This window comes from Hydractinia symbiolongicarpus, chromosome 9, assembly GCF_029227915.1.
Source record: "Hydractinia symbiolongicarpus strain clone_291-10 chromosome 9, HSymV2.1, whole genome shotgun sequence".
NCBI classification, from domain to species: domain Eukaryota; kingdom Metazoa; phylum Cnidaria; class Hydrozoa; order Anthoathecata; family Hydractiniidae; genus Hydractinia; species Hydractinia symbiolongicarpus.
In genome coordinates, this window is record NC_079883.1 from 12,688,876 (window position 1) to 12,716,666 (window position 27,791).

At 43.3% G+C, this 27,791-nt stretch overlaps 1 protein-coding gene and 7 non-coding genes across 8 annotated transcripts in view; 1 reads left to right on the forward strand and 7 right to left on the reverse strand.

The window, feature by feature from the left end:
- LOC130657260 (histone H2B, gonadal-like) overlaps positions 1–5,784 on the forward strand; it is a 96,680-nt gene extending 90,896 nt beyond the window's left edge. Inside the window, exon 2 of the mRNA XM_057460241.1 lies at positions 5,160–5,784. Within this exon, the coding sequence (XP_057316224.1) occupies positions 5,198–5,602 (405 nt within the window). The 5' untranslated portion in view covers positions 5,160–5,197 and the 3' untranslated portion in view covers positions 5,603–5,784. The remainder of the gene's footprint in view (positions 1–5,159) is intronic.
- LOC130660439 (5S ribosomal RNA) lies at positions 474–592 on the reverse strand. The gene has a single exon (XR_008987639.1). It is a non-coding gene; the product is annotated as a 5S ribosomal RNA (ribosomal RNA).
- LOC130659166 (5S ribosomal RNA) lies at positions 1,099–1,217 on the reverse strand. The gene has a single exon (XR_008986378.1). It is a non-coding gene; the product is annotated as a 5S ribosomal RNA (ribosomal RNA).
- On the reverse strand, positions 1,724–1,841 carry LOC130659383 (5S ribosomal RNA). Its single transcript, XR_008986594.1, has one exon. It is a non-coding gene; the product is annotated as a 5S ribosomal RNA (ribosomal RNA).
- On the reverse strand, positions 2,348–2,464 carry LOC130659309 (5S ribosomal RNA). Its single transcript, XR_008986521.1, has one exon. It is a non-coding gene; the product is annotated as a 5S ribosomal RNA (ribosomal RNA).
- Positions 2,971–3,087, reverse strand: LOC130659310 (5S ribosomal RNA). The gene has a single exon (XR_008986522.1). It is a non-coding gene; the product is annotated as a 5S ribosomal RNA (ribosomal RNA).
- On the reverse strand, positions 3,593–3,711 carry LOC130658777 (5S ribosomal RNA). Its single transcript, XR_008985989.1, has one exon. It is a non-coding gene; the product is annotated as a 5S ribosomal RNA (ribosomal RNA).
- LOC130658778 (5S ribosomal RNA) lies at positions 4,217–4,335 on the reverse strand. Its single transcript, XR_008985990.1, has one exon. It is a non-coding gene; the product is annotated as a 5S ribosomal RNA (ribosomal RNA).
- Positions 5,785–27,791: the final 22,007 nt, after the last annotated feature.

The following is a 27,791-nucleotide window of genomic DNA, read 5'->3' on the forward strand; positions in this document are numbered from 1 at the left end:
ACGTTGTGATCAAATATTTTTATTTAATTTCTTTGAGTTACTGACCTCTGCGATTACTGCAAACGTCAGTAATTCGACCGTACAATTTCTGGTAGTGGGGGCCTGCGTCCGCGCTCGCCCCCTCCTTAAGTCAAAATGAATGAGCTTAGAATAGTTGCGCGGCCAAATGTCGGTGGTGACTTAAACGCTAAGGTAAAACCTCGCTTGGCTGTTACGAAACGTGATTGCGATATAAGTCCTCGGAAGGCGGCGGAATTTTATTTTATTTGCCATTCCGTCAGGGTTATTGGATGATCGGCAATAGATCGAGTTTGTATGCATTTGAAAGCTCTTTTTTCTTGTACTATCACCTGAAAATGTCGTAGGAAAATGTCATAGGAAACACTTTCAACAACCGCCACGTTCCTTAATTGTTATAACAAGAAATATATCACAGCGCCATTGAAATGAAAAGGCAACAAATGAAAATGAAAAGCCTACGACACCGGGAGTTCCCAGGCGGTCCCCCATCCCAGTACTATCCCGGCCCGACGATGCTTAACTTCCGTGATCAGACGAGAACGGGTGTGTTCATCGTGGTATGGCCGTAGACATTAGTAGGGGCAAATACGTGCAATTTATTTTGACGTTGTGATCAAATTTTTTTATTTAATTTCTTTGAGTTACTGACCTCTGCGATTACTGCAAACGTCAGTAACTCGACCTTACAATTTCTGGTAGTGGGGGCCTGCGTCCGCGCTCGCCCCCTCCTTAAGTCAAAATGAATGAGCTTAGAATAGTTGCGCGGCCAAATGTCGGTGGTGACTTAAACGCTAAGGTAAAACCTCGCTTGGCTGTTACGAAACGTGATTGCGATATAAGTCCTCGGAAGGCGGCGGAATTTTATTTTATTTGCCATTCCGTCAGGGTTATTGGATGATCGATAATAGATCGAGTTTGTATGCATTTGAAAGCTCTTTTTTCTCGTACTATCACCTGAAAATGTCGTAGGAAAATGTCATAGGAAACACTTTCAACAACCGCCACGTTCCTTAATTGTTATAACAAGAAATATATCACAGCGCCATTGAAATGAAAAGGCAACAAATGAAAATGAAAAGCCTACGACACCGGGAGTTCCCAGGCGGTTCCCCATCCAAGTACTATCCCGGCCCGACGATGCTTAACTTCCGTGATCAGACGAGGACGGGTGTGTTCATCGTGGTATGGCCGTAGACATTAGTAGGGGCAAATACGTGCAATTTATTTTGACGTTGTGATCAAATTTTTTTATTTAATTTCTTTGAGTTACTGACCTCTGCGATTACTGCAAACGTCAGTAACTCGACCGTACAATTTCTGGTAGTGGGGGCCTGCGTCCGCGCTCGCCCCCTCCTTAAGTCAAAATGAATGAGCTTAGAATAGTTGCGCGGCCAAATGTCGGTGGTGACTTAAACGCTAAGGTAAAACCTCGCTTGGCTGTTACGAAACGTGATTGCGATATAAGTCCTCGGAAGGCGGCGGAATTTTATTTTATTTGCCATTCCGTCAGGGTTATTGGATGATCGGCAATAGATCGAGTTTGTATGCATTTGAAAGCTCTTTTTTCTCGTGCTATCACCTGAAAATGTCGTAGGAAAATGTCATAGGAAACACTTTCAGCAACCGCCACGTTCCTTAATTGTTATAACAAGAAATATATCACAGCGCCATTGAAATGAAAAGGCCACAAATGAAAATGAAAAGCCTACGACACCGGGAGTTCCCAGGCGGTCCCCCATCCAAGTACTATCCCGGCCCGACGATGCTTAATTCCGTGATCAGACGAGAACGGGTGTGTTCATCGTGGTATGGCCGTAGACATTAGTAGGGGCAAATACGTGCAATTTATTTTGACGTTGTGATCAAATTTTTTTATTTAATTTCTTTGAGTTACTGACCTCTGCGATTACTGCAAACGTCAGAAACTCGACCGTACAATTTCTGGTAGTGGGGGCCTGCGTCCGCGCTCGCCCCCTCCTTAAGTCAAAATGAATGAGCTTAGAATAGTTGCGCGGCCAAATGTCGGTGGTGACTTAAACGCTAAGGTAAAACCTCGCTTGGCTGTTACGAAACGTGATTGCGATATAAGTCCTCGGAAGGCGGCGGAATTTTATTTTATTTGCCATTCCGTCAGGGTTATTGGATGATCGGCAATAGATCGAGTTTGTATGCATTTGAAAGCTCTTTTTTCTCGTGCTATCACCTGAAAATGTCGTAGGAAAATGTCATAGGAAACACTTTCAACAACCGCCACGTTCGTTAATTGTTATAACAAGAAATATATCACAGCGCCATTGAAATGAAAAGGCCACAAATGAAAATGAAAAGCCTACGACACCGGGAGTTCCCAGGCGGGCCCATCCAAGTACTATCCCGGCCCGACGATGCTTAACTTCCGTGATCAGACGAGAACGGGTGTGTTCATCGTGGTATGGCCGTAGACATTAGTAGGGACAAATACGTGCAATTTATTTTGACGTTGTGATCAAATTTTTTTATTTAATTTCTTTGAGTTACTGACCTCTGCGATTACTGCAAACGTCAGTAACTCGACCGTACAATTTCTGGTAGTGGGGGCCTGCGTCCGCGCTCGCCCCCTCCTTAAGTCAAAATGAATGAGCTTAGAATAGTTGCGCGGCCAAATGTCGGTGGTGACTTAAACGCTAAGGTAAAACCTCGCTTGGCTGTTACGAAACGTGATTGCGATATAAGTCCTCGGAAGGCGGCGGAATTTTATTTTATTTGCCATTCCGTCAGGGTTATTGGATGATCGGCAATAGATCGAGTTTGTATGCATTTGAAAGCTCTTTTTTCTCGTGCTATCACCTGAAAATGTCGTAGGAAAATGTCATAGGAAACACTTTCAACAACCGCCACGTTCCTTAATTGTTATAACAAGAAATATATCACAGCGCCATTGAAATGAAAAGGCCACAAATGAAAATGAAAAGCCTACGACACCGGGAGTTCCCAGGCGGGCCCATCCAAGTACTATCCCGGCCCGACGATGCTTAACTTCCGTGATCAGACGAGAACGGGTGTGTTCATCGTGGTATGGCCGTAGACATTAGTAGGGACAAATACGTGCAATTTATTTTGACGTTGTGATCAAATTTTTTTATTTAATTTCTTTGAGTTACTGACCTCTGCGATTACTGCAAACGTCAGTAACTCGACCGTACAATTTCTGGTAGTGGGGGCCTGCGTCCGCGCTCGCCCCCTCCTTAAGTCAAAATGAATGAGCTTAGAATAGTTGCGCGGCCAAATGTCGGTGGTGACTTAAACGCTAAGGTAAAACCTCGCTTGGCTGTTACGAAACGTGATTGCGATATAAGTCCTCGGAAAGCGGCGGAATTTTATTTTATTTGCCATTCCGTCAGGGTTATTGGATGATCGGCAATAGATCGAGTTTGTATGCATTTTGAAGCTCTTTTTCTCGTGCTATCACCTGAAAATGTCGTAGGAAAATGTCATAGGAAACACTTTCAACAACCGCCACGTTCCTTAATTGTTATAACAAGAAATATATCACAGCGCCATTGAAATGAAAAGGCAACAAATGAAAATGAAAAGCCTACGACACCGGGAGTTCCCAGGCGGTCCCCCATCCAAGTACTATCCCGGCCCGACGATGCTTAACTTCCGTGATCAGACGAGAACGGGTGTGTTCATCGTGGTATGGCCGTAGACATTAGTAGGGGCAAATACGTGCAATTTATTTTGACGTTGTGATCAAATTTTTTTATTTAATTTCTTTGAGTTACTGACCTCTGCGATTACTGCAAACGTCAGTAACTCGACCGTACAATTTCTGGTAGTGGGGGCCTGCGTCCGCGCTCGCCCCCTCCTTAAGTCAAAATGAATGAGCTTAGAATAGTTGCGCGGCCAAATGTCGGTGGTGACTTAAACGCTAAGGTAAAACCTCGCTTGGCTGTTACGAAACGTGATTGCGATATAAGTCCTCGAAAAGCGGCGGAATTTTATTTTATTTGCCATTCCGTCAGGGTTATTGGATGATCGGCAATAGATCGAGTTTGTATGCATTTGAAAGCTCTTTTTCTCGTGCTATCACCTGAAAATGTCGTAGGAAAATGTCATAGGAAACACTTTCAACAACCGCCACGTTCTTTAATTGTTATAACAAGAAATATATCACAGCGCCATTGAAATGAAAAGGCAACAAATGAAAATGAAAAGCCTACGACACCGGGAGTTCCCAGGCGGTCCCCCATCCAAGTACTATCCCGGCCCGACGATGCTTAACTTCCGTGATCAGACGAGAACGGGTGTGTTCATCGTGGTATGGCCGTAGACATTAGTAGGGGCAAATACGTGCAATTTATTTTGACGTTGTGATCAAATTTTTTTATTTAATTTCTTTGAGTTACTTAGGACAAGGCGTATGCATGGATTATCTATTAGACTTTAAGGTTATAGTTTTGTGAAAAAAACAATGTTTTTTTAAAGATGTGTGGCTATAAAAATAGCCGTTGTTTTCTGAGTGTAGCGGTTTACTTCTTCTGTCCTTTGTCGTTCTTCTTTGGGAGTAAGACAGCTTGAATGTTTGGCAAAACACCACCAGCTGCAATGGTTACACCGCTCAAAAGTTTGTTTAATTCTTCATCATTACGAACAGCCAATTGTAAATGTCTTGGAATAATCCTAGCTTTTTTGTTGTCTCTTGCTGCGGTACCAGCCAACTCCAATATCTCAGCAGATAAATATTCCAAGACGGCTGCTAAGTAAACTGGTGCTCCAGATCCAATTCGGTTTGCATAGTGCCCTCTACGAAGGAATCTATGCACTCTACCGACTGGAAATTGAAGTCCAGCTCTTGAGGATCTTGTCTTGGCTTTAGCCTTAGCTTTTCCACCTTTTCCACGTCCAGACATAACTGCGATTTGATTTGTAAGTTAATACAAAAACGTACGAATATTTAACGTAAGTGTTAACGAAATAAACTTTACTCTTTTTTTTATCATAAAAATAGGATCGAAATCATGTTTTTTTAACCAATCATAATTAAGTATTAAACAAAAGATTTTTTTTTTAACCAATTAAATTGCGTATCGGCGTTTTCGGATCGAATTCGATCCGATTTTTTTACTTATAAACAAAAAGTTTTGACTTGCAGTTTAATGCTTATTTACAAGTTAAGTAGCAAACATTTTTAACCATGTCTGACGCAGCAGCTAAAGGAGGAAAACAGGCACCTAAAGTAGCCAAGAAAGGTGAAAAAAGAGCCGGCAAAAAAGGAGGAAAGATTGGTGGAACTGGTGAAAAGAAACGCAAGAGAAAGAGAAAGGAAAGTTATGCTATTTACATCTACAATGTTTTGAAACAAGTTCACCCAGATGTCGGAGTTTCAAGCAAAGCTATGAGCATCATGAACTCATTTGTCAACGACATCTTTGAGCGCATTGCTTCCGAAGCTTCGCGTTTGGCTCTTCAAAACAAAAAGTCGACCATCTCTTCTCGTGAAATTCAAACCGCAGTACGTCTTCTCTTGCCTGGAGAACTTGCAAAACACGCAGTCAGTGAAGGAACAAAAGCCGTCACAAAATACACAAGCAGCAAGTAAACCAACGTCTACCAAACACAAACGGTCTTTTTTAAGACCACACATCTTTAAAAAAACATTTACTTGGCGTCACTACAAGTTAACCGAAGTTAATAAAACTTCTAAATAATGTGCTTAAGAACACTAGCCTACATTTAAAATACTTCCCCATGTGTGTGTGGATTAGCTTCACTTTTCATACGTATTATTAGCTGTACTTGCAGAAAAGTCAAGTACATTGATCCATGTTATTGCTTACATTTAACTTAACCCAGCTTTACACGGAAACACTCCCAGGCAAATTAACCCTACAAAGTATTTCTAAATTTTTTTTGTGTCATATATGACATAGTATCGTATAGCAATAAATGTAACTGTGACAAGACTTTACACATTGTGTAATTTGGAAGCGTGCACAAAGTAATGTTTTAAAAGATTTGTGGCTATAAAAATAGCCGTTTTTGTTGAGCAATGACAACGCTTAACCTCCGAATCCGTAAAGAGTTCTTCCTTGACGTTTTAAGGCATAAACAACATCCATAGCGGTAACGGTCTTGCGTTTAGCGTGCTCTGTGTAGGTTACAGCATCACGAATGACATTCTCTAAGAAAACCTTCAGTACACCTCTGGTTTCCTCATAGATAAGGCCAGAGATACGTCTGACACCACCTCGGCGAGCAAGACGTCGAATAGCAGGTTTTGTGATTCCCTGAATGTTATCACGAAGAATTTTTCGGTGACGTTTAGCACCTCCTTTTCCCAATTCTTTACCTCCTTTTCCGCGTCCAGACATATTGATATAGTTGCGTACAGAACGAGTACAAAAACAACGTTTGAGTTTAACAGAATTCAAACAGCTTTAAAAAGAGGCCATAAAATTACCTACTGCTCGTGGAAACACCCTAATTAACCAATAGAGTTGCGTTATTACAAAATGTTCCGAACATTTTGTACATTTTTTTAAGTAAAACTGTAGTTTTTTTAAAAATTCGTGGTCTTAATGTTTCAGTAAGGCAATAAATTTGGCATCGTTGGAATTCGCCAAACCTTCTTCTACTTACTAAAAAAAAAAAGTCAAAAGCTTTTGTGTATCAGAAGTTACAGCCGTTTTCCCGTAGCCAAAAAACACAGATTTTATTAAAATGTTAAAGTAATGAGCGTAATGTCATTATGCAGCCAATCAGAAATTACTTTCTTAGCACCAATCAAATGGTTTGTTTTGAACCTTAGCTGTCAATCAATATGCGAAATAAAACTTTGGCGCGATAGTGCATTTTAGACCGTCTTGTGTATCCGTACTACATCGACTTATTAAAATATGGCTCGTACAAAGCAAACTGCACGTAAATCTACTGGAGGAAAGGCTCCACGGAAACAACTCGCCACTAAAGCTGCGAGGATTGAGAGAGGATTGATTTGGCGCGAAAACAGAAATGTGTGTTTCTGTACATCGTATAATGTCCGTTTTGGGTGCCGCGACTATGCGAAAGCATGTTAATTTTTATTTGTAGTACGACGCAATAGTTTGCAAGAGAAGCTGCTGGAGTTTGAGGTCTTCAGCATTACATCTAGTCTGTTAATTTGGGCTTCTTCCGCGCTCGTGTTAGGATTTTCATAAAGCGTTCTTTGGTTTGCGTTGCGTATGTCGGCTTACATCATCGACACGGCCTGTTTCCGGCTATTAGGAGCAATTCATATATTGGGCACTGCGTTTCGACTTTTTTATTAGACCACAGTAAAAAAATTCACTCACAGAAGTCCCTTTCTTTCATGGCTACAAACACGAAGAATTCTGTCGTAAGTAAAACGAATGCGCAAGCCAAAATAACGATGGGGCGAAGTCATAAGCATGGCCCTGTTGCCCAATGGATAAGACATCTGACTACGAATCAGGGGATTCCAGGTTCGACTCCTGGCAGGGTCGCACTGTCGCATTTCGGCTGCATGGTCTACTGTGTAACGCGCGCGCACGTTCTGGCGTAATGCGTTGATAAACGGAATGTACGCAGACATATTGGAAAGTAATATCACGCACTTAGTTTCGTCGCCTTTGTTAGCATTCATGTAAGTTACCATCCACTCGCTACAGTCGCTCTCCATCCTACGGCTAAATCAACAGCCGTGATTTTTACTATGTCGCCGTCCATCCGTACGCGGTGACAGTTGTAAGCTTTACAGTAACGTGACATGCTCCACAAGCAGTTACGGTGTGTGGACGATGCCTATCATGGCAATTTTTATTTATTAATTAATTTATTTATAGTTGACAAATTTACAAGAAAATGTAGCTCTGAGGCTAATTAAAGTCAACTTTAAAAACATTAAAAACAATAAATAACTGAATATAAAAAATCTATAAGGAATACCGTATATACCATTTTTTTTTTTAAGTATTTTAAATAATATAAATAATATGTCAAAAATATGTCAAGGCTATGTAGTGGTGGTTCCAGGAACTCAGTCAAACTTCCCAGGCAGGGGTCGAGAGAAAATAATATACAACCAGATAATAAGGCTAGAATTTTCTCATATGATACCACCCCACCTAAACCGTCGCACCGCAAGACATGTTTAACTGAGTTCCCGCTCCACAACTGGCAAAGGAAGACAACGGGGAAACTAAAGAAAACCTAATTCAGGTATAAAAGTTTTGCATATTCTGCAAGGACAATGGTTTGGAATCCAGTTTCTTATTTTGTTTCTAAACTCAATTAAAGTACCAGCGTTCCGATACTCGTTAGGCAAAGAGTTCCAAAGCTTTAACCCAACATTAGACAGTGTTTCAAACCCATATCTCACTGAAAATATCAAAAATAATCCTCGATATCGTATTCGAGCACTTCATCCTCCTCCTCACATGCAATTGTCGCCCATGGCTTCTCTCCTGATTGCACTCTATTCAAAAGCTCATCATCGTTCAGATGTATAAACCCCTCATAGTATGCACCACCCCTAAATCTAAAATTTTCCAGACAAGTGGGACAATAACTAATGGTAGATTCTGCCTTTATGCAGCATCTCAGCACGGGTACCTTAATACTATAATAGTTTTTTTGTTGGCCCTGTACATAGGTTTCCATTTTTTTTCTTAAAGTGTTAACTATCATTTAACACTTGAAGTGGTCACGAAAGCTTCGTCCATAGCCTTGGTGAGTAGTGTATGATATCAGGGCTTCGCCCGTCTACGCAGGAGCACGGGTTACAAAAAAAATCCTAGATCTCGGCAAGCTCCATCAATCTTTGATGTGTATAATTACGACCTATTCGAAAGTGCCTTGGGCGCTCGGAATTGCAATGCATCCACGCTCTCAGAGCCAGTTGTATTGTACAATGGCATTTGGAGTTTCTGCAAAAACGATGAGTTGACCGTTGGGATGATCTGTTAACTTGTTGCGAATCTTTTGCGCTACATAGCCTTGTTGCCCACATATAGCGACATACGGATATTCATCGCCGTTATTCTTTTGGATTATAACCATCCCGTTATCCTTTCTAGGGTCTTCAAGGTGAGGAACAGCTCGCTGTCGTAGCTCTGTGATTACTTGCGCTTGTACGGCTATCGTTCGATCTCTGTCTCTGTTTGACGATCTTTGTCCTCTAAATCGTCGTTGAGCAGAGCCAGCGCCGCTTGATTTTCTTCTACAATTTCAGCAAGCTTGCGGACCTCTCGAGGTAAAACCTCTTCAACAACCCAATCCAAAATTGGTGCTGCTTCAGGTCTACCACACCTCAAGAGGAAGCAATAAAGGCCTGGTTCCGTCAGTAAAACTGTATCTGGCTGGGGGTGGACAGATCTGTCCACCCTCTGAAACTCAACAACAGCGTCACCTTTCCGTATTTTGTACTTGTTGGGAACAAGTCTCTGAATAGCTTTTACTCCAGCTTCCCGCTTATAGCCCGCGGCTCTCCAAACATCGGAGGCTACGATGCATTGACCTTTATCCCGAACACAGAATGATCGGACTTGCTTTCCTTCAAAGTAATCAACCACAAGAGACGTTTTGCTTGTGAGTTTTTGGAATTCCCGGGATCATGTTGCCTGGACGGTGCTCTTGATTTTGAAACAACATGTGCTAGTTAATGTGAACCTGTGGCTCAAATTAATACTTACCTCGTCCCCACTGCACCATCTAATAGGACGAAGCCGTCGTGCTATCTATAAGTGCTCGCAGTCTACCTCGAATATCGGGGTCTCTTGTATTGCTTTCCATCCACTTGAGTCCCTCGAGAGAGATGAAGATATCGTGTGGATTGCCGTTGTTATTCCTGAACTGCTTGCGGTTTTGTTTAAAACGGGCTGGAAGGAATCTGAAAAGACGATTTATCTCAATATTTTTCATCTTGTAGTTTTGGAATAATTCCAACCAGGTTGCTTGGGACAGAACTCAAAACATTTTCCAAGTCCTGGGGTGCTCAAGTCTGATCCAAAGGCAAGCGTGCTTTGACTTTTTCAGCTGAGCCTTGATGTTTTCCCAGTCGCTGATCATATTGGTTTCCTCGTCGATTAATTTCAAATCCGATCGTTCGTGGGGGTACCGCATGAACAACTGCTTTTTTTGCCTTCGAAGGTTCTTCGGGATGGCCGTGTAGCTTTGAGTGAGTAGCCAGAGACTGTGCTTGCGATGTCTGCCACTGATTGCAGAAATACGTAGTCATCCCTCCATAGCGAGGATCTCTCTTGATAGGTCTTGTTCCAACGGATTGTAGGGCAGAGAATGACAATGTTGTCGAAATGCTGCCTATACTCGTTCTCAATCAAATCCAGGACACGCTGCGTCTTGCCATAGCTTGTCGGTCCAGTAAAGATTGCTGTATGCGGGTCTTTGACAATGACAATGGCCGTCCTCTATATCCATCTTGGCCCCTGGTCTAGAAACTCCCAGAGCCTTTTTCGCGCCTAGCGCCAAGACAATAGTATACCATACTAATCTGACGGCTTCCCACAGGGAATCGACGACTTCTTTCTCATACTCTTTGCTGCTCATTTATTATAGGTTATCGCATCTTGAAAATGTCGATATCAGGTTGACCGTGTTGCTTTGCGTGTGCTGTTGAGGCGATGGCTTTGGGGTTTCAGCAGGCTGGTGAGACGGGTCTTCCGCCGACACGGCTGCTACGGGCTTCTTACGTATGTAATAAAATGCCACGCAAACGGCAAGTACGGCTGCGAGACCCCCAGCGACATAGAGACTGTCCGGGAACTTGTGAGGACCTGCGATAGGTTCCTGACCCTCTTGCAAAGTACTTTTGCCCAAGTTCTTCTGTAGGTCAGCCTTGTTCTTGCGATTCCATTCAGCAAGTCTCTTGCCAGCAGCAAGACGACCCTCATTCTTCTTGGTTATGACTTGGTTAGATTCACTCATTTATTTGTAAGTCGTGAGACCTTGTAAAAATAGTGTTTTAAACAAGCTTGGGCTAAAAATTAAGTTTTGAGCTTTACAAAATGTAGTGAGCGCAGGCTCTTCTGACGAATCAGTAAACCTCTGACTTTTCTAGAAGAGCTATGTTTTGTTCAAAATTCTCCCATACCTTCACCAAGGACCTACAGACCATCGTGTAGAGTAGCGATGGTCTCTCTTCAAACCTTTTAACAGCCTGAATGTAATGGCGCCTGCCGCGTTTGTAGAACGAGCTAAGCAAAACTAGAAAGAGAAAGTACGTGTGAGATAACGAGCCTACATAACCTCCCGTTCCCATCTTCGAATGGATGGATATTAATCAAGTCTATAAACAGCCTCACCGCGTTCCATATCGGATCGTCAGCCTCTGTAGAGTAGTATCGATCCAGGGCGTCTGTCACTAACCTTGGGATTGCAGAAACAGGGGCAAATTCGTGAAAACCAGCGAATACCTTAGTCGTCCTGTATTTCCCTGTCAGCACCGGTTTGCCGCCCCTGTGTTTTTCCCCGCGCATCATGACCTCATGGATAGCTTGGATTTTGTCAGGCGTGAGACGTCCGCAGCACTGCATCCATTTTAGGGCGCGCATAAAGTTTATCATCTGTCTTTTGAAACTTTTCGTCTTGCCGTCAAGATGTGCGTCTTCATGATCTTGCATCAGGTTCCAGGTCTCAGATGCTGAAAAGTTGGGGCCTACCTCTCCTTCGGATGTGTAGGTTCCGTACTTGAACAGGGCTTCCCACCCTTTTAGAAATTCCTCTACGTATGCGTGGTTTTTTCGCTTTCGCAAGAGTTCGGCAAGCGTCGCAGTTTTATTTAGAACATTTCGGTACTCGTCTTCGTCTGCCATCCAATACTGCCTTTTTAATTTTTTGTTAAATATCTTTTTCTTGCTGCTCATCATCTCGCTCTTTATCTGTCTTGGACAAATGCGGAAAGACATGGTTCATTGTATGAGCAACAACCAATATTGGCGCTAGAAATTTTCCAAAGGCAGAGTACACAAGGATCCCCAAATCTGCCATGAAGTTTTTAATGATGGGGTCTTCCTCGATGTCTTCTTTCAGACCCTCCGCACTATCGAGTTGAACAACATTACCTACGGCCTTCGCGTACATGCCAATCGCATGTGAAGAGAGTGCTTCGGCGGTCTTCTCCCCCTTATCGTGAATTTCACGTTGAATGAATTCCGCGTACGGTTTTTCGATCACCTCATCTGGTGCCTTGTCAGCAAAGCTTTCAGTACATTTGTTCGGCAAGAGATGAATCTGTTAAAAGTATGTATTCCGATGGGATTGTCGATAATGACAATCTCTTCTGACCTTGGAAATTTCTCTTTGAACCAACTTCTCACCCTAGGATATCGCGTCTTTGAACACATGCGTCATAGTACGGGAAGTCGTGGTACTTATCATCGTCAGGTGTCGTATGCTTGCGAAAAATCATAATAACAATTTCCCCTGATTCCTTGAAACAAGATTTTTACTTGTGATATCTCGAATATCACAAGCACGTTAAAACGGTCTTAATATCTCATCATATAGTGGAACATGGCAAGAACCAGGGACGATACACAGGTAATTAAAGCGATTTGGTCGTTGTGTATAACCCTCCGACTCATCTTATACAGATCCCAAACTCTTGCCTCATGATTCGCTTCCAAGACCTCGATTGTATCCTCCAATTTCTGGATCTCTTCCTCAAAATTTTTTCGTAATTTTTCCATACAAGACATATTTATTTAGTTGAAAGTCAAGGCAAAATGCTCCAAATTCTGATCAGTTGTACCCGCCTGGTACACCTGTTTTCCGCGTCACTCCAACATTTTCTAGGTCTGAGGGTGATCCAATCTCACATACAAGCACGCATGCTTAGATTTGCTCACCTGGGTCTTGATCCCTTCCCAACCCGAGATCATGTTCGTTTCCTCATCCACCAGCTTCATATCTGACCTCTCGTGGGGTTGCCACATAAACAATTGCTTCTTTTGACGTCTTAGGCTTTTTGGCAAAGCCGTATAACACTCCTGCTGATACTATGCTTTCTATGCCTCCCAATGATGGCCAGCTCGAGCAGGGGTTGACGCTTCTTATCCAGGCTCTCGTCCGCTATAAGATCGTCAACAATGAACAGAGTCTCTTCACCCGCTAGTAGCTTTGATAGTTGCTCGATCCAGTAAAAGAGTTGATCACCCTGCTCTATCAAGATCACGTAATCATCTTCCCACAGCAAGGCCCTCTCCAAGTAAAGCTTTTTCCAGGGCAGCGTTGGGCGGAGTATGACAACGTTGTGGAAATGGTGCTTGTACTCGTTCTCCAAGAGGTCGAGCACTCGTTGCTCTTACCGCATGAGGTAGGTTCTGTAAAAACCATCGTATGTGATTGTAGCACCACATTGAGAGTCATATTTATTCCATCTGCCTTGGGCAGATAGAAACCTTGGAAGTACTTACTTGGGCTTTAATACTATGGAGGCAGGTATCCACCCTTTGGAGACGGCCATCTCCCGGCTTCCCCTTCCAGCTGTGAAGTAGGCCACCATTTTCATCACATCGCTTGTATCCAACTTGGTGCTGTGACTCGTTATACCAAGGAATCTCTTGCCAACCATAGCGTAAGCGAATGTAAAGCTCAGGTCCACGACTGTCTCATATAGCATGTCGATGATTTCCTTCTCTTTGGGGGTCACATTATAACTCATGTTTATATTATAGATTATCGCATGTGAAAAAAGTCGGTATCGGACTTTGAAGGCTGAGGCTGGCCTAGTGCACGTGTTTCGGGAGGCTGTTGAGCCGCTGCGGGCTGCTTACGGAAAATATAGAATCCAACTCCTACAAAGGCGAATATAGCAACGATGCCTCCACCAATATATACACTACCTGACTGTACAGAACTCACCCCAGAAGAGGTTTTGACTGTAGATTCTACAACACCATCTTGTTGCTTCAGATCTATCTTCCTCTTCTTCATCAGTGCCGCTAACTTGTGACCTTGCGCGACTCTCCACGGGTGCCCACTGGCTTTGTAAATACGCTCGGTTCTTGTGGTTGTTGTTCGCTCATTTCTTGTAACTCAAGAGAGTTAAAAAAATCACTTCCCCTCTGCGTCAAGAAAAAACCCCTTCGGACCATATCTTCCCTCGTACTCGAGTGAATTCTTATAAGATATCGTCTCTAAAACACAGACGTGAGGTGGGAAGCGAGCCGCCGCAGGTGTTATGATAACGGTATCATGTATACCCAAATCAGCAGATGTACTACACCAATCCGAACAACGCAGGGAGGTTACCTTGTATAGATCTATTCCATGCTCTTTAAACGCTCGTAACGTTCACGATTGGCCATGTGTATCTTTTTGAGACTGTTTCCCATTGTTTTCTTGCTCTTCATCAACATTCTCTTCACCACTCTTGGACGTTGAACGCTGGGTGTGATTAATCGTATGCGCAGCGACTAAAAGAGGTGCCAAAAGCTTGCCGAATGCGGAATAGACGAGAATACCTAGATCAGCCATACTGTCCCTGATAATTGGATCTTCCTCCAGGTCTTGATGGAGCTTATCGGCACTATCAAGAGGTACCACGTTGCCTATAGCCTTCGTGTACATAGTGATGGCATGAGTTGACAGGGCCTTGGCAGTCTTCTCTCCCTTTTTCTGGATCTCACCCTGAACGTACGCGGCATGTATCTTGTCGATCACCTCGTCTGAGGCCTTGTCCAGGAAAGTTTCGGTGCATTTCTTCGGTAGGAGGTACTGTTTACCTTTACGTACATCTTTCAAAGCTTGACGTTTGTCGAGGGGTTTTTCACGTTGCTCGAAGGCTTCTACTGGTGTGTCGACTACATCGATTATCTCTGCAATATCTGGAACCATATTTATTACATGTCGATAACGAAAGAAGCAGGCTAGGATCAAGACATATGGCAGGAGTATAGCAATAACTAACACAACGTCCATTTATTTGCTCTCCTTAGCCACTAAGCGATAATGATTTCTCGCGAGAGTTGTGATCTGGTCCACTTGCACGATCCGTTTGTCATCTGCCCTATTGAGTGCCAGCTTGTTCACTTCCTGCGTGTAGATTTGATGCCCCTTGTTCTGGATCAGCACCTGGCTCTTGTATATGTCAACGCCATACTCCAGGCAGGGCTGATAGTTCTCGTAGCTGATGGATTTCTTCGTGACGCACTTCTTTACACCTTTCGCTTTGCGATCGCCGCCCTCTTTCGTGAAACTCTTGTAAGCATAGAGTTTTGCTCTCAATGTGATGAACTCTGTCATGATTTTTTGCTTAGCTCGTCTTTCATGAGGGCCAAGATCTTTTTGTTCTTGCCGATGGGGAGAGGTCTGTTGTCATCTTTGTTGCAGGCACTCTTATCGAAACGTGCCTCTACATCATCAGCAATATCGCGGTAAAAGTCCTCCGTTCTTATGTGGTTGACGAATGAATCCGTATCCATATAGCAGATCCTCATCTTGCTACTGCACTTGGGCTGCATATAGTCGTAGTAGAAGTCGTACATGACGGTCTTTGAAAGATCTAAAATAGCTTGCCCAGTATACACTGGCTTGTTCATCTTTACCTCAGTCTTACCCATTTCCACGCCCATAAGATGGCTGCTGAAGTAGTTCCCACCCTTGAAGTTTGGCTTCATGACGAGCTTGGTGTACTTGTCCTCATTGGTGACCAACTGCATGTTGCGGTGGTTTTCCAGGTTCTCCATAGTCTTGCCAAACACCGAGAGGTTCATGAGCTTGTAAAAGTCCTTCTCAAACTCGTTTTTGGCGGCGGTTCTAAGCCCCGTGTTGTGATCGATATAACCCCTGAGCCAGGACTTCTGGTTAAACTGAATGACTCTATACACTTTCTTAAGCTCGAGCCCATGTTTTAGAGCTTAATGAAGGGCTCTGATATGCACCACGTTCCTCCGCTTGTGTTTCAAATTTGGTATCAGTTTCTCGATCTTGTGAATCACCTTGCGCTCCGGTAGAAAATGTAGCTCATTGTGCTTGTCATGTAGCTTTTCAGAATAGCTAATGTCAACTTCCAAGTAGAAGCGCTGTAGAAATGGGCAGGATCGAGCTTGTAGTTCTCCTGGCACACTCCTCGAAAGCCCTGGAAGATGTCGGTTAGTAGCAAGACGTCTGTGGCCAGATACGTATTGAAGTAGCTGTGAAGCTGTGACTACCATAATGCACCAGGCCTGGCATGGAAAGCAGGGTTGAGGTACACAGAAATCAAGCTGGAGCTCCTTACGGATCCCGACATGCTCCTGATGTTTGAAAAAGGTATCCGTGGGAGTATAACCCAAGCTGTGCACAGATATGTCAAGTCCAACAACAAGTACATGGGGGAGCAATACGATCCGGAGGCTGAGTCTTCCTCTTGCAGTACCTCGACGCCAACAACCTCTACGGCTGGGCTATGCGTCAAGATCTGCCCACGCGCGGGTTCAAGTGGGTGTCGAACGTTGAGATCTTTACAGAGAAGCGCATCCGCGAGCTCGTTGCTGACAACAAGCACGGCTACATCTTGGAAGTTGACATTAGCTATTCTGAAAAGCTACATGACAAGCACAATGAGCTACATTTTCTACCGGAGCGCAAGGTGATTCACAAGATCGAAAAACTGATACCAAATTTGGAACACAAGCGGAGGAACGTGGTGCATATCAGAGCCCTTCATTAAGCTCTAAAACATGGGCTCGAGCTTAAGAAAGTGTATAGAGTCATTCAGTTTAACCAGAAGTCCTGGCTCAGGGGTTATATCGATCACAACACGGGGCTTAGAACCGTCGCCAAAAACGAGTTTGAGAAGGACTTTTACAAGCTCATGAACCTCTCGGTGTTTGGCAAGACTATGGAGAACCTGGAAAACCACCGCAACATGCAGTTGGTCACCAATGAGGACAAGTACACCAAGCTCGTCATGAAGCCAAACTTCAAGGGTGGGAACTACTTCAGCAGCCATCTTATGGGCGTGGAAATGGGTAAGACTGAGGTAAAGATGAACAAGCCGGTGTATACTGGCCAAGCTATTTTAGATCTTTCAAAGACCGTCATGTACGACTTCTACTACGACTATATGCAGCCCAAGTGCAGTAGCAAGATGAGGATCTGCTATATGGATACGGATTCATTCGTCAACCACATAAGAACGGAGGACTTTTACCGCGATATTGCTGATGATGTAGAGGCACGTTTCGATAAGAGTGCCTGCAACAAAGATGACAACAGACCTCTCCCCATCGGCAAGAACAAAAAGATCTTGGCCCTCATGAAAGACGAGCTAAGCAAAAAATCATGACAGAGTTCATCACATTGAGAGCAAAACTCTATGCTTACAAGAGTTTCACGAAAGAGGGCGGCGATCGCAAAGCGAAAGGTGTAAAGAAGTGTGTCACGAAGAAATCCATCAGCTACGAGAACTATCAGCCCTGCCTGGAGTATGGCGTTGACATATACAAGAGCCAGGTGCTGATCCAGAACAAGGGGCATCAAATCTACACGCAGGAAGTGAACAAGCTGGCACTCAATAGGGCAGATGACAAACGGATCGTGCAAGTGGACTAGATCACAACTCTCGCGAGAAATCATTATCGCTTAGTGGCTAAGGAGAGCAAATAAATGGACGTTGTGTTAGTTATTGCTATACTCCTGCCATATGTCTTGATCCTAGCCTGCTTCTTTCGTTATCGACATGTAATAAATATGGTTCCAGATATTGCAGAGATAATCGATGTAGTCGACACACCAGTAGAAGCCTTCGAGCAACGTGAAAAACCCCTCGACAAACGTCAAGCTTTGAAAGATGTACGTAAAGGTAAACAGTACCTCCAACCGAAGAAATGCACCGAAGCTTTCCTGGACAAGGCCTCAGACGAGGTGATCGACAAGATACATGCCGCGTACGTTCAGGATGAGATCCAGAAAAAGGGAGAGAAGACTGCCAAGGCCCTGTCAACTCATGCCATCACTATGTACACGAAGGCTATAGGCAACGTGGTACCTCTTGATAGTGCCGATAAGCTCCATCAAGACCTGGAGGAAGATTCAATTATCAGGGACAGTATGGCTGATCTAGGTTTTCTCGTCTATTCCGCATTCGGCAAGCTTTTGGCACCTCTTTTAGTCGCTGCGCATACGATTAATCACACCCAGCGTTCAACGTCCAAGAGTGGTGAAGAGAATGTTGATGAAGAGCAAGAAAACAATGGGAAACAGTCTCAAAAAGATACACATGGCCAATCGTGAACGTTACGAGCGTTTAAAGAGCATGGACTAGATCTATACAAGGTAACCTCCCTGCGTTGTTCGGATTGGTGTAGTACATCTGCTGATTTGGGTGTACATTATACCGTTATCATAACACCTGCGGCGGCTCGCTTCCCACCTCACGTCTGTGTTTTAGAGACGATATCTTATAAGAATTCACTCGAGTACGAGGGAAGATATGGTTATTATTATTATTATTCATTTATTTATAGTTGACTAAGTATAAATACATATATAGCTAATAAAAGCTAGTTAATGTCAACTTGAAAAGAAAGATTTTAAAATATACAGTATAAATATAAGGCATAAATTATTTTTAGATATATACAATTTCTTAAACATTTGTGGTTGTATAAATTAAGTGAGTGTATAAGCAAATATGAAATTAGCGAGAGTACATCCGCGAGTTATATAAAACCAATTTGTGGGATGTATTTTTTACATAGTCTGCAGGAGCAGTTTGGTACCCACTTTTTAATTTGGGATTTAAAGGATTGCAAGGATGACATTTCTTTGATTCTTACTGGAATTTGTTGCCATATTTTGTAACCGATAAAGGATAAAGTTTCTGTACCATAGTAAACTGATTTAGCATTACGGCCAGTAAATTCTCGATTATTTCTTAGATTGTATTTTGGATTATAAACAGGAAAAATATCATTATTTCTGGAGCCATGTCGTTTTTTATTTTGTACATCTCAGTTGCAAGAGATTGTAGGTTTCGTTGGTGTACCGTAACAGAGCTGTCCTTATGAAGGAGGTCTGTGAACGAAGAAGAACTGTCGCTATAGACTATCCGCAGTGCTTTTTCATGTATTCGATTAATACGATTGTTTAGAGCTCTGTTGTGAAACATCCAAACTAGAGGGCAGTAATTGAATTGCGAAATTACGAAGGAATTCATTAATAGTTTCTTCTTATTAAAGTTCATAAAAGATGTCATCCTTGTAAGCGCATTTAGTTTCTGACTCGCTTTTGCACAGAGTTTAGACACATGCAGATCAAACTTAAGTTTGTTATCGATAATGACTCCAAGTAGGCGTCCATGAGTGCTGCCTTTTATTACTGAGTTGCCTATCTGTGTACTTAATATTTCATTATCGCTTAAAAGCAAATGACACTTGTCATCATTTGCTTTCATTGCATTATTGTCAAACCATGTAAACACTTTTTCAGAAATGTTTTGAAGTTTAGTAACGACTTCCTTTGAGTCGTTACCGAAAACATATGGTGTTGTGTCGTCTGCATAGCTCGCAAATTCAATGTCATTAAAATCAAATTCAACTGAGAAAAGATCGCAGATAAATATGTTAAAAAGTAACGGGCCTAGAATAGATCCTTGCGGCACGCCAAACAATATTTCAAGCCATGAGCTATACGAATTTTTTATCTTTACTCTTTGAAATCTTCCACTCACATAACTCATAATTAGGCGTAGGGAATACATGTCAAATCCATATGCATGAAGTTTTGCGATCAGTAAATCATGTAGGAGACAGTCAAATGCTTTAGATAAATCAGTCAGAAGGGCTCTACATGCTTTACCTTCATCAACAGCCTTTTTCCATTTTTCAAGCATAACAGTGAGACAGTGCTGAGCACTGTAGCCTTTCCTAAATCCACACTGAAACTTACTTAAGTATCGGTTAAAATTATCTTCAATCTGACGATAGAGACATCTCTCAAAGATTTTTGAAAGGTTACTAAGAATGCTTATAGGTCTGTAGTTTGATTTGTTAGATCTGTCTTTTTCTTTAAAAAGTGGTGTCACATCTGCCCTTTTCAAAAATTCTGGGTATTTACACAGATCAATTGCAGAGTTAACAGAGAAATGTAAAATTTCTAAATACTGATCTTCGTTTTCCTTAATTATTTTTGTTGGTATATCGGTTTCTTGGCATGCCTTATGAATATTCAAATTTCGTATATCTCTCCTGATTTCAGCTTTTTCTACATGATTGAAGGAAAAACCAGGATTGTAATCACCAATGTTTTTTTTTATATTCAGTATACTTGGATGGTTTTCATATCGTTTAATAGCCTTCAAAACAGGGTCATCTACGTTTGAGCAAATTGGTCCGAAGGGGTTTTTTCTTGACGCAGAGGGGAAGTGATTTTTTTAACTCTCTTGAGTTACAAGAAATGAGCGAACAACAACCACAAGAACCGAGCGTATTTACAAAGCCAGTAAAGCACCCGTGGAGAGTCGCGCAAGGTCACAAGTTAGCGGCACTGATGAAGAAGAGATCTGAAGCAACAAGATGGTGTTGTAGAATCTACAGTCAAAACCTCTTCTGGGGTGAGTTCTGTACAGTCAGGTAGTGTATATATTGGTGGAGGCATCGTTGCTATATTCGCCTTTGTAGGAGTTGGATTCTATATTTTCCGTAAGCAGCCCGCAGCGGCTCAACAGCCTCCCGAAACACGTGCACCAGGCCAGCCTCAGCCTTCAAAGTCCGATACCGACTTTTTTCACATGCGATAATCTATAATATAAACATGAGTTATAATGTGACCCCCAAAGAGAAGGAAATCATCGACATGCTATATGAGACAGTCGTGGACCTGAGCTTTACATTCGCTTACGCTATGGTTGGCAAGAGATTCCTTGGTATAACGAGTCACAGCACCAAGTTGGATACAAGCGATGTGATGAAAATGGTGGCCTACTTCACAGCTGGACGGGGAAGCCGTGAGATGGCCGTCTCCAAAGGGTGGATACCTGCCTCCATAGTATTAAAGCCCAAGTAAGTACTTCCAAGGTTTCTGTCTGCCCAAGGCAGATGGAATAAATATGACTCTCAATGTGGTGCTACAATCACATACGATGATTTTTACAGAACCTACCTCATGCGGTAAGAGCAACGAGTGCTCGACCTCTTGGAGAACGAGTACAAGCACCATTTCCACAACGTTGTCATACTCTGCCCAACGCTGCCCTGGAAAAAGCTTTACTTGGAGAGGGCCTTGCTGTGGGAAGATGATTACGTGATCTTGATAGAGCAGGGTGATCAACTCTTTTACTGGATCGAGCAACTATCAAAGCTACTAGCGGGTGAAGAGACTCTGTTCATTGTTGACGATCTTATAGCGGACGAGAGCCTGGATAAGAAGCGTCAACCCCTGCTTGAGCTGGCCATCATTGGGAGGCATAGAAAGCATAGTATCAGCAGGAGTGTTATACGGCTTTGCCAAAAAGCCTAAGACGTCAAAAGAAGCAATTGTTTATGTGGCAACCCCACGAGAGGTCAGATATGAAGCTGGTTGATGAGTAAACGAACATGATCTCGGGTTGGGAAGGGATCAAGACCCAGGTGAGCAAATCTAAGCATACGTGCTTGTATGTGAGATTGGATCACCCTCAGACCTAGAAAATTTTGGAGTGACGCGGACATCAGGTGTACCAGGCGGGTACAACTGATCAGAATTTGGAGCATTTTGCCTTGACTTTTAACTAAATAAATATGTCTTGTATGGAAAAATTACGAAAAAATTTTGAGGAAGAGATCCAGAAATTGGAGGATACAATCGAGGTCCTGGAAGCGAATCATGAGGCAAGAGTTTGGGATCTGTATAAGATGAGTCAAAGGGTTAAACACAACGACCACATCGCTTTAATTACCTGTGTATCGTCCCTGGCTCTTGCCATTTTCCACTATATGATTAGATATTAAGACCGTTTTACGTGCTTGTGATATTCGAGATATCACAAGTAAAAATCTTGTTTCAAGGAATCAGGGGAAATTGTTATAATGATTTTTCGCAAGCATAGGACACCTGACGATGATAAGTACCACGATTTCCCGTACTATGACGCATGTGTTCAAAGACGCGATATCCTAGGGTGAGGAGTTGGTTCAAAGAGAAATTTCCAAAGTCAGAAGAGATTGTCATTATCGACAATCCCTTCGGCATACATACCTTTAACAGATTCATCAAAGAAGGACACGTGAAGCGATACATATGTAACTTCAAACTGCTCGATTTGGGTCGAGACGATTGTACGATCTGGGTGTTCCAGCGCTACATGACTAAGTCACATATTTTTTGGCTCTTTTTGAGCCACAAAAATTACGATCACCGTCCATACATACACGATCCCAGATCCAAAACTGTAAGGTAAAATGTCTTGTCAAGTTAGATAGCGTAACCATCAACGGTCGCCCTTGTACTCGTGCTAAAGAAGTAGTACAAGGCACGCTGGAGTATAAAAAAGATACATCTAATACCATCCACAACCACTCCAGTCGTGAATATTACGCACACAAGTGGCAACTGAGCGGTTCACCCGCAGCGGGTGAACCGGTGAAATGGCCATCCGACTCGCAAAAATACGACCTCTACATCAATGAGGAGGGGATGTACGAGCTGGTGTTTGGAAGCCAGCAGCTCAAGGCAAGAAGGTTCAGAAAATACTGCTGCAACACAATTATCCCAAAAATCCGTGAGCAGCTACATCGTCAAGCCATTGAAGAAAGAGATATGGCCCTAGCACTGCTTAATAATGACCTTGAGGACAGGGATAGACAGCTTGTGGTGTTGAATGACGATCTTGAGGAAAAAGATCGACAGCTCGATGTACAGATCCAAGAAAATGCAAGACTCCGTGAAAGTTATGTACCATATGCCCAAGATCCTGGGAAAAACAATGTTGTTATGACTTACCGCAAGCATACCACACAGGACGATGACGAGTATCATCACCTCCCATATTACTGCTCTCGCATACAGGATGCGCTATACGTTCTAAAAGAAAATGGTTTAAAGAGAACTTTCCAAAGTCGGAGGAGATTGTCGTTATCAATAATCCCACTAGTGTACATGCCTTTAACAAATTTGCAGAGGAAGGGCATGTGGCGCGATTCATATGCCACTTAGGTTTTCCAGCGTTAGAATATTAAGTCACAGTTTTTGTAGCTCTTGTCGAGCCACAAAAACACGCGTGATAATGCTGCTTGACCACTTCAGCTGTATGTTAAAAGGTAGTCAAATGTCAAAGAAAAAGATGGAAGCCTATGTACAGAGCCAACAATTTAAAAACCTTTACGGTATTCGAGTAGCCGTGCAGCGATGCTGCATCAAGGCAGGGTCTACTACCGGTTATTGTTCACAGTGTTTGGAGAATTTTAGATTTCGAAATGGGAGTACTATGAAGGTTTTGAATACCCGGATGATGACGAGCTTTTAGACAGAGTAGTATCGGATGAAAAGCCGTGGGCAACAATCCCGACGGAATATATAGATGAGGATCTCGAAGATGAAGTGCTCGAAAACGATATTGAAGACTGGGGTCTGCATATCGTCTCCAAAAAGGTGAAGAGGGTTGTTGCATGTTACGAGATCATTAAGGATAAGGACTTAAGGCTCTCGGATCTAGCAGACCTAAAGAAAATAGGCGTTATACTCAACATTCAAATCGATGACAGAGCATTGTTTGACATCATCGACCTTGATAGCGAGTCCAATGCTATCAAGGGAATCGTCTAGGCTATCCATTTTACGCCCTACATCCTTATGATTATACCCGCCTTCATCCGATTGACTCCAGCGATGATGATGACTCCGACGATGATGATTAAAGGAATGTTGCTCGGGTAAGTATTAACGTGAACGTGTGGTTCACGGTAACTACCACAAAAAACAACACATTTACCACTCTTTTACATACTCGGGAGGTACTTCAACACCCTCGGGTACTAGCATCAACTCCTCCGACACAAAACTACGATCAGGCCTATCAGGCAAATAGTACAGAAGACGGAAACCAGTCACAATACGGTCGAGTCTATACGTCTTTTTGCTCCACCAAGCGTCTGTTGCATGCCTTTTAGCATCACCGTGTTCTTCGCCGGACCGCAGCAGGTATAAGTAGAGACCATCGTCAGGTAACGGTTTCTCATCATGTTTTTCCTCACTTTGCGGTACGTCGTCGAGTTTGATGGCTTTCGAAGGTTTCATACCAATCATCGCGGTTTTGGTGTTGTTCAAACTCTATAGAGTTGCTTAACCAAAGTGGTACTTTTTTCGTCAGTGACCAACTCTTGCGCATCTTGAGGTTTGAACAGCCTTTCCGTGAGCACCTTGTTATAGGACTCCACGAACGCCGTGAAAGTGTGGTGATATTTTGTGGTAGCCCTCTTGATCTCGACACCCTTACCTTCCAGGAGCTTTCTTACATCTGATTGGAACTCACTGCTGTGGTCACACTGAAAGGTCTTTGGATACTTAAGGGTCCGGCTTTGTAGATATCCTTGAGCATGTCAGCTACTTTCCTAGCCTTTTTGGTCCTCAAAGGTCTCGCTACTTTGTACCTCGAGGCCACATCGATGCCTGTGAGGATGTATTTATAGGTGTTTCCATAGACTTTATCGTGAGGCATATAGAGCAAGTCGAACTGGTGCATTTCGTTGGGCTTTGTGATTGTGAAATGCGGATAATTGATGCGCTTGGGACCTCAAATATGTCTAAGCCAGAGCAACTGTCTCGTCAACCAGTGAGTAACTCTCTTTTTAGAAAGGCCACTCTGCTCAGAGAGTAGTTTAATGGCCTTTTGACCAGTCCAAAGATGTTCCGGGGTATAACAGATACAGTTAAGCTTTTCTGTTTCTTCAGCCGTAACGATATGTGCTTTTGACATTTATGAAGTGTCAAAAATGTTATTTACATGTACTTGTACACCGCAAAACCAAGGAGGGCCAATGATCCTACGATGAACGTGAGCTCGCCGTCTTGTTGTTGCTTCGAAGGTATGTAGTAGTCGGATAGCTTTGGAGCTTTCTCGATCGTGGCGATGTAATAGTCTCTCATACCCTCATGTAGCTCTTTCAAGCTTTCGCCTGCTTGACGCTTAAGCTCCCGTTGCTGATTGTACCAGTCGCTTTTTGCCTGTCTGTCACGTACCCACTGTGCTTGGGCTGCTTGTAATTGTTCAATAGCTTTGTCATGCCTCTTACTTTCTGCTTCACCATGCCCTAACAGTTTGCTGAATAGGAAATTACGACCGCTGAATGCGAGCGCGTTAATCAACGCTCCTCCTGCCATTACTGCTAAGGTAGCCATCTTTATTTTAATATTCCACGCTATGAAACCGCCCGTGGAAAATATTCAACTGCGCATCTTGCAATAGATAGACGTAGCAGCGTATATTCCTAGTTCCGTCAGCTTTCTTGGTCATATGGAGAGTGATACCGTCTGACAACCTCTGTAGAGGCCTTCCAGAACCGTGCAACCTGTGATCGTGTGTCGCACGGAAGTCAATGAACATCGCATAGCAGTCCGTCATGAACTGACCGATAGTCACTTCCGAGTCATGGCTTCCGAAAAGCTGCGCCACTTGTTCGAGATGATCTTATGGCAACATCGCGTGCGAATAGAGTTCGTTAGGCTCACCTTCCACCGTGATCGCGATTTTCTCGATCTTGGGGTTGTAGAAGACGATTTGCAAGTTGCAGGAGGTATCAGCTTTCTTCATCGTTATAACGTTGCTGCGAATTACACGCTCATAGGGCAGGGCCAGCCGTGAGTATTGAGACATCATAGCACTCGCAAGACCCTCGTTTGTCACTTTATCAAACTCGAAGCCGATGTTGGTGATGTTATACCCACTATCAGCGGGCTTAGCTGCCGTGCTTCCAGCAGTAGTCGTACCAGCATCTTTGATGACTTGGTCATAGGATGCAAAATGTATGATAAACTACAGCCTTTCGTGTAAGCCTGCTTGATGGAAGGGCAAGTCCCTAGTGAGTTCAAAGAATTTGCCGATAGGGATGGCGAAAGTATTGTCATACGCTGCCACGATCGCCTTTTCTTCATCATTTCCTACATGGTCACTAGCCTTTACTTGCAGCGCGCGGATTTTATTATCATTGGGGTTGATGCCTTCTAGAATTAGATAGTTCTCACGCTCAAAAAGTCCCTATATACTGCGAGCACATTGAAATCGCTGATGTTTTGCACTTCGTGGCCGTTCAAACTGATCCGAAGGTTTTGAACCAGGGCCTTGCCGATGTTGCTGACGATGGCGCATTTGGTGTTGGTACCAGTAAGCTCCAGGTCGAATAGGAGTTTAAGAGAGCCTGGAAAAATGACATCATCTTTACCAAAATTGGGGATGTCCACGTACAAATCTTCGTTCTGATTGATCGTGCTAGGAGACTTTAACACGCTGCTTCTCCCCCTTCATTTCCAGCATAGTCTTTAGTTCCTTGTGAGGATCTAGCTTGGTTCCGTACATTTATTAGTAGGGATTTGCGTGTTCAATAAATGCCGATTGATTCAATATACGAAGGAGATGACTTTACATCAGAGCAAGATATTCAAGACGAGCCTGAGGAGTTCAGCAGCGAGAGCGAGATATTTCTACCCAAGGATAATCTACGGTCCAGCACTGAGCCCCAGGCAAGTGCGACAGAAGCGACTGAGACAGACACCACGCTAAGTCAACCGAAATGGTTGCAAAGGTTGCTGGAGAAGGAAGGAGACGACACCACGGAAGTCATGGGAAAAGGCTGAAAAGGTCAAAGGTTGTTAGCTTTTACAAACATCTTGCAGTGGGGTTGAATGAGGAGCCGAAGCTACATGCGATACCTTACGACGATTTTAGGCTGGACAATAACCAGCTTTTTTTTGATGATATAAGACTCACAAGGGGAAATAATGGTGAATTTAGAATTATTGGCTCCCCATACGCCTCATAAATCGCTTGGGCCGTATGGGGTTCAAAGGGTATATTAAACCTATCGCGGCAACGGCCGGGAGGATCATGAACGATGTGAAGCAGATTGAAGCAAAGGGTGACACGATCGAGATGGAGCCACTGCTCGAGAAAGTACTCGAAAAGACGGAGAGCTTGATGGAAGATACTTCGTTTGAAGGAGTCAAGATCTTCACGAATCGCGGGAGAAGGGGACTCGATCAAGGGATTCGGACGATCCGGGGCCAGCTGAGGATGTTCGAAAGCAAGATACTTGTCAGAGATAGTCAGATTGGTAAAGGACAAAAAAAGGTGGAGAGGCTCGAGAGAAAGAAGAAGACGCCTGGAACAACCAAGGAACAGATAAAGATTGAGGACGGGAATATAGCCCTGGCTAAGGAAGAGTTAAAGAAACTGCGGGATGAGAAGAAAGCCCTACGAGAGCAACACGTCTTATTTTCCTCCGAGATTCAGAGCCAACTGAAGATTATCAAAGAGACTCTGATGAAGATCTCTGGAGATGACAAAACCTTGGTCGAAAGGCTCAAGATCTTGTTCAAGGAACTGCAGGTGCCGTAGGAAGTACAGGAGGAAGTGCCGATGACAAGGGGTTTGTGCGGAAACAGCTTCAAAGACTCGGGAGATTTTTGAAGTCCCTAGCAGGCAAAGCAGGTGTAGCTCTTCCTGGCATCATTGGCAGCGTGGTCTCGTTCTTCTTCAGAGTTGCAGCGAGAGTCGTCGAGTTCGCAGCAAAGCACTTGTACATGGCTTTGGCTGCTGCTGTTGGTATTGTTGTTGCGTATGTGGGTAAGAGGAGGATTATGGGTGGAAATAATTGATG